At 38.7% G+C, this 7,226-nt stretch overlaps 1 protein-coding gene across 1 annotated transcript; it reads left to right on the top strand.

Moving 5' to 3' along the window:
• The first annotated feature begins 2,203 nt into the window (after window positions 1–2,203).
• Window positions 2,204–2,686, top strand: LOC131875929 (secreted RxLR effector protein 78-like). Its single transcript, XM_059220665.1, has one exon. It carries the CDS (start codon window positions 2,204–2,206, stop codon window positions 2,684–2,686), a length of 483 nt encoding a protein of 160 aa, XP_059076648.1.
• The last annotated feature ends 4,540 nt before the right edge of the window (window positions 2,687–7,226 follow it).

The following is a 7,226-nucleotide window of genomic DNA, read 5'->3' as shown; positions in this document are numbered from 1 at the left end:
CTATTGAGTTCCACTCCTACAATCAACAGTTCAACTATCAAATTGCATTTGAGCTCACCTGAGTTCACACCTCTTGATCATTTTGTTCCACCTTTCAATCAATCCTCTCCAATTTTCTATAAAATGAGCATCCAATCTCCATTTTCAATCCTCCTCGATCTTTACTCTGAATCACGAACTTTGAATCTTTGTGTCAATTGCAAGTTACCAGCGCAATATCTTAGAGCCATCATACCACGAAGAGAAGAAGAGCAATGGAAGCAATATGCACATCTTGGAATAGGGAGTTTTATTTGAATTGATTTCATTCTTAATTCCTGTTTTGCTTGATGACTGCATTATTTCATTGTCTAGTTTGTTAGATTTGTTAATTAGATAGGGATTCGTGATTTCCCTAGTGTTTCTAATTGATAGCTTTGTTTATTTGAGAATGAATTCTAACATGTGTTACACCAATGAGAAGGGAATTGTCAGTGTTTTGGATTATCTTAAAGTATCCAAGGGAGGGAACCCCTCCCTTGGAGAAAGATGAGGATCTCCTCTCGGAATGTTAGGGGCTTCACTGCCCCTAACAAAAGACGCTTGGTCAAAAGGTTTATGACCAAGCTTGCGCCAAATGTGATTTTGCTGCAAGAGACTAAGTTAAATCTAGACAAGGCTCTGGATTTTTTAAAAAATTGCTTTAAGTGGGATGGTATGTTTCAGGAGGCAAGAGGCTCGGTAGGCGGGCTTGGGATCCTATGGAATCCATCATACATCGAGGTGATTCCTATTGCTTCACATGAGTATTGGATAGCGTGTATTGTCAAGTGCAAAAAGTCAAACTTGTGTTTCCCTCTGTTCAACATCTATGGGCTAATCAAAACAGAGGAGAAGCGTAGGCTTCGGAGTGAGGTGACTGAGCTGGCTCTTACACTGGATCTTGGGAAAGTTGTAATGGCGGGGGATTTCAATGCTATTCTTAGTCTTGATGACAAAAGTGGAGGATTAAGGAAGCCCTCTAGGGTTTTAGAAGATTTTTTCGGGAATTTGTAACCAAATGTAAAGTAGCTGATATCATCCCTAAGAATGGGACATTTACTTGGAATAATCAGAGAAGAGATTTTGAGAACATTATTGAAAGGTTGGACAGGTTCTTTGTGGGGGAGTGGTGGATGTTAAGCCATCACCCCATATCTTCTACAATTGAACCCCAAAGTGGATCAGATCATTATCCCATATCATTAACTATAGGTCAAGACACGGAGGAGCATAAAAATTATTTCAAGTTCCTAAGTATGTGGTGGCAGGACCCCTCCCTCATCAACCACCTCAAAAATTGGTGGATTGAAAGTAATGTTTTTTTTGGTTCCCTGAGTTTCAAATTCACTAAAAGAATACAATATTTCAAAAGGAGATTAAAGGACTGGAACAAAACTACTTTCAAAAATATCTTCGCTGAGAAAGATAGAATAGAAGCAGAATTGGAAGCAGTTAACACACAAGTGATGGCCTGAGGAATGACAAATGTGGAATTCGAAGCTGAAAAAACCCTCAAGATACAGTATTCTGAGATTTTGAAAAGAGAAGAATTGTACTAGAGGGATAAGTCGAGGGAGCATTGGATCGCTGAGGGAGATATGAACACCAAATTTTTCCATGCTTCTGCAAAATTTTGAAAAAGCACCAATAGAATCTACTCGATCAAAGACAAAAATGATTCTTGGGTCCATACCTCTAAGGAAATAGATCATGTTGCACTAGATTACTTCAAGAGGCTCTTGGGAGACGGTGAGGCGAATGCGACCACTTCCTTCTCGATTCTTGATGATATTATTCACCTGATCATTTCAGAAGATGATAGAACGATGTTGACTACCCCTTTTACCTTAGATGAGGTAAAATATGTCACCTTTGCGCTGCATCCATACAAGGCGCCTGGTCTAGATGGGTTAAATGTTGATTTCTTCCAAAAATTTTGGGGCTTTTTGGGCAAAGATATATGGAGGGTGGTCGAAGATTTCAGGAAATGTGGGAAATTTGTCAAGGAAATAAATCATACCTTGATTTGCCTTATTCCCAAAAAAGTAGAATGCCCCACTATGAAGGATTTTCAGCCGATATCTCTATGCAACACACTGTATAAGATCATATCCAAAGCTATGGCAGAGAGACTTAAATTTTTGCTCCCCAACTAATTTCAGAGCACCAGAACGGTTTCACCATGGGAAGGGAGATAGCTGACAGTATACTTCTAGTTTCTGAAGTTATTCACTCCATGCTTAAAGAGAAGATCAGAGGAATGGCAATTAAGCTTGATGTGGAAAAAGCTTATGACCGGGTGGTATGGCAGTTTCTTCTCTGTGTTCTTGAAAAATTCAGATTTCCTCCTCAATGGATTGCTTGCATTAAGTTTTGTATCTCTTCGGTCAATTTATCCCTTTTAGTTAATGGTAGTGTTTGTGGTTTTTTTCCTGCCACAAATGGGTTGCGTCAAAGCAACCCCCTTTCCCCTTCAGTTTTCATCATAATGGCAAAAGTTCTGGGGAGATTAATTCAGAAAAAACATTTGCAAGGGGAGTGGAAAGGCATCCGTATTCATGACCAGTTGAATGTCATCACACACTCACAATTTGCAGATGACACTGTGGTATTCGGTGAGGCCTCTTTCGCAGAATCTAAGTGTATATTGGAAACTTTGGATTAGTATTCGGAAGTCTCAAGCCAAGTAATGAACAAAGATAAGTCACAACTATACCTTTTTAACACCTGTAGGCAAATGCAGCTAAGAATCTCAGGTCTCATGAGGATCAAAATAGTGGAACTTCCTATGAAGTACTTGGGCATTAAAATTGACAAGGGTTGCCACCAAACTCATACTTGGGATGATGTGAAACAATCCTATGAGGCTAAGTCATCACAATGGAAGAACATATGGCTATCACAGGTAGGGCATCTAACAATGATTCGATCTGTTCTTTCCACTATTCCAATCTATAGCATGTCTTGCTTTAGATTGCCACAGGTGATTGGGAGGAATTTAGATAACATGTTGAGAAAATTTGTATGGGAAGGCGCGAAAGATGCTCACAGAGTTCCCCTCATTAACTGGGATACGATGTGCTTTCACAAAGAATCGGGTGGGGCTGGACTGAGGAAAATGGATCTCCAAAACATTTCCCTAGGTGCAAATCTTACTTGGAAAATGTATCGGGAACCTCAAAAACTCTAGTGCAAAATCTTTCAAAATAAGTATCTTGACATAGACCGATCAGATAGAATCCTCATAGTGGCAAATGCAGATAGAGGATCTGCAACATGGAATTTTTTATGGGATTGCAGATCAATTATTATGGACCACATCTATTGGCATATCGGTAGCGGGACCAAAGGAAAATTTTGGGCGGACTCATGGGAGGGAGAACCAGTGATAAATGAATTAATAATTGACCAGGCATGGATTAATACAACTGAAGAATAGTACAGGTCCTATGTTTGTGACTACTTTGACACAGATTCCTCTAATGGAAATATCAGAACGTGGAAACAGGTGGATATTGGCGGGCAAGAGATCTGCGACCAACTGAGAAATATACTAAGCAAAAGACATATTCCAATTTCCAATGTAGAAGACAATATCTTCTGCTGTGGATCGAAGTCAGGTGAGTACAATGTGAAACTGGGATATGAGGCACAAAGGGCAAAAGGTCTGTATACCGATTGGCCATATAGGTTATGCTGGCACAATAAACTTCTCCCCAAAGTTGGCGCCTTTCTCTGGATCGCTCTACATAACAGAATCCTCACAGGGGATAGGCTCAAACTATTAGGCATCTCTGGCCTGAGCATATGTGTCTTATGTTAAAATGTGGAAGAAACTACTGACCATCTGTTATTTACATGCCCAATGGCAGAGGCCTGTTGGAATTGGTTTTTTGACAAAATAAACTACACTACTGTGAGAAACTTGAAGCTAAAAGATTTTCTTGCCTCGTGGCCTTCAAAAAGAGCATCAATGTGGAGTGATATTTGGACTATAGGCCCTTCAATGATTGTTTGGCATATCTGGAAGGAAAGGAATAGAAGAATTTTTAAAGAAAAATGTCTACCAGTGGACAGACTCATCGAGCGTATTAAAGTGTCAATTGAAGAAATGATCAATGGGAAGCAAAAAAAGTAGGTCCTACACTATAGTGAATGGGATAGAAGTATGGAGAAGAATTGGCTCTTGGTCATACCCTCTCAGTTACCCAAGCTCTTCAATAAGAAAGGCAATAGAAAAGACATTAGATGGAAGGCACCACCAATTGGTTGGTTTAAATTGAATTTCGATGGGGCATGTAGAGGCAATGCGGGGGTTTCTGGATTTGGTGCAATGGTACGAAATAGTGAAGGTAAGTTAATCTTGGGAATTTATGGGGCCATTGGGGAGGCTACAAATAATGACACTAAAATTTGTGCCCTCATAGAAGGCCTTAAACTGTGTGTGACTAATAATATGTCCAATTTAATCATAGAAGGGGATTCCTTAATTGTAATACAAGGGATAATCAAAGGCGGCTTTCAGAGTAGGAAACTAAACAAATGGATCCCATGTGTATCTCGACTCCTCAATTATATTGGCTCTTATGAAATTGTTCGCACATATAGAGAGGGAAATCGGATGGCGGACTGTGTAGCCAATATGGGAACTGACCTCCCTCATTGTTTTGTCACATTTGATGATAGATCTGCCATGGATGCAGTCTGGGATCTAATCAAAGCCGATCACATTTAGTAAAGTACCACCGACAGACTCAGATTTGTTGGCATGCCTTGGTTGACTGATGGGATACTATTGGAATTCAGCTCCTTTTTTGAACTTTGCATTCATAAGGACCGTTGGCGCTTAAGGCATGTGGATCGGAAGTATAGTAGATCTGAAGACACTTCCGACACTTTCAGATTTGTTGGACTCAAGGCAAATTCTCTAATCTTAATTGAGGATGGTGCGGACTTGATGAAGTCTCTAGATTTGGCTGGGTTGTTGCTATTTATAGGGTCAATCTTTGTCTGCTTCCATACTCGAACTGCCTCCTCCTGAGAGAGACCTGTGCATAAAAATGGCCTATTTTGGTAACATATCATGTGTTAACTGTGAGGAGGATATGCGGGGACAACTGCAGAACTTGTTCTATACAGTGGATGCTACTTATGATGCCATGGAGGGACTGGTTGGTGTGGTCCTCGAACACCAAAGGCACTAGTGTGATTCGAAGATCTTTGAGGATACGTTACTCTCGGTGGTGGATGTTTTGGAGTCATGCGAAATGATGGTTGGGCTACTTGGAGGTTTTGTTAAACCTTTGGTGGCGGATGAAGTGGCTAATTGCATTCTGAGCTTACCTACTGACCATAGGCTAAGCATCCTTAAGGTCTACTTCCAGTTGGAACTTTACCTGCCCTTGGACGGCTCAGATGATGGGTTGACAAAGGAGGATGGGGAGGATTTGGATAATGATAGTCACAACCGAGATATGGAGAGATATCTGGAGAAGGAGGCTGAGCATGAGAGAATGAGGATCTTCAGTGAGAATGCTTGGGAGATTTTCTGTTGCGCAATAAGGAATGGCAACATGGAACCCTTCTGTAGGGTTACCTGCATCGATGACTGGTGGTTGTCTGACCAATCAACCAACAATGTCATCAACATTGGTGAATTTACATATGCTATTTTACATGCCATGCATGGCAATTATTAGTAGGTAGCTAGGTATTTGGGATCTTGCTATGCGTTTTTTGTAAACAACATTATATCTTTTCGATATGTACTCCTTTTTTAAGTAATATAGGGTGCTATCCCCATACTTGATAGCACTTACACAAAAATAATAATAATAATAATTGCGATATTAGAACTATATAAAATTTATCCCCCAATTTAAAATTTAGCTAAAAGTGAAAGGGGTCAAATTATTAATTAAGCGTTCATTAATATTTATTAATAAATAGGTTTTCAACTTAACACCTTATATATATAAACAATTGGATAAACAGGTCTAAATTTATACCTATTTATACATATAGATTTATTTTTTAATAAAATGAACCAACTATACCCACTAAAATAATATATTGCAACTTACAAATAAACCCTAATATTTTAATAATTAATTAAAACTATAATTCAAACCCCTCTCTTATTTTTATTTGCTAACCCTAACTCGAATATGGGCTAGGGTGGCATTACTAATATGCTTTTATTATTTAAATGCTAACCCTAACCCGAAATTGGGTTAGGGTTGCATTTTTATCAATCAAAATTCTTTTCTTTTCCTCTTTGCTTTTACCCTAACCCGAATTTGGGTTAGGGTTTAATATTTTATTTTTATTTTCTTTTGTGAGTGTGTGTGTGTGTGTTTTGTGTGCATTGCAGGGTACGGTGGCCATGAAGCAGCGACCATGGAGGTGGCGGCGAGTTTGAGAGAGAGAGCCGTAGAGGGGGGTTTCGAAGGGGGGTGGAGGCGTCCACGGGGAAACCACTGTGGATGCCCACAGTGGCGTCCCCATTCCACTCACTGTGGTTACCCATAGTGGTGGGCGCAATCTACGGTGCCATCCGGGGAGGGGTAAGGGTTTCGGCCCTCCCAACGAGTCCCTTTTTCTTAAAAATTTTTTTTTTTTTTTTTTTTTTTTTTAAATAAGGTTTTAATGTGTGGAAAATATTATATATATATATATATGATGTTAATAGGTTGCAGGGATAAAAGACTGTAAGATAAAATACACATTCAGCCAACATACTAACCAGATTACTTCACTTTCTTTATTATGTATATTTTATTTTTTTTGGAATAAATCTTTTTCTTCTCCTTTTTATTTTGCAGTGATAAATTCCTGATATAATGACTATCATGGGGATAACACAGTAATTCTAAAATTGGTAAATATGTCCTTCTTAGGCATAAGGCATATTAGGCCTAACTCTATTCTTTTTAAAACAACTTAGTCATTTGAATAAGAATATTGCCTATTGTTTAACTTGCAGGAATGAATAAAATATAGACAGCAAAGTAAATAGATAAGCATTTCTTTCTCCCTTTTGTTTTTATACAGCAATTAAATAATCAATGGCTGACAGAAAGCAGTAGGACATAAACTCAATAGCTATTCTTTTTTTTAATCACATACAAACAGTCCTTTTAAAACTAACACTTTTCTCATAGAATACTTTGAATACAATAGTCAACTTTTACAATGGGTGAAAT

The sequence above is a fragment of the Cryptomeria japonica genome, chromosome 5 (assembly GCF_030272615.1).
Source record: "Cryptomeria japonica chromosome 5, Sugi_1.0, whole genome shotgun sequence".
Taxonomy (NCBI): Eukaryota; Viridiplantae; Streptophyta; class Pinopsida; order Cupressales; family Cupressaceae; genus Cryptomeria; species Cryptomeria japonica.
Note: the sequence above shows the minus strand (reverse complement) of the source record. Positions and strands in the feature narration are given on the sequence as shown.

Excerpts from the sequence above, each read along its gene's own strand:
- LOC131875929 (XM_059220665.1), top strand. The coding sequence starts at position 2,204 with ATGGGAAGGGAGATAGCTGACAGTATACTTCTAGTTTCTGAAGTTATT.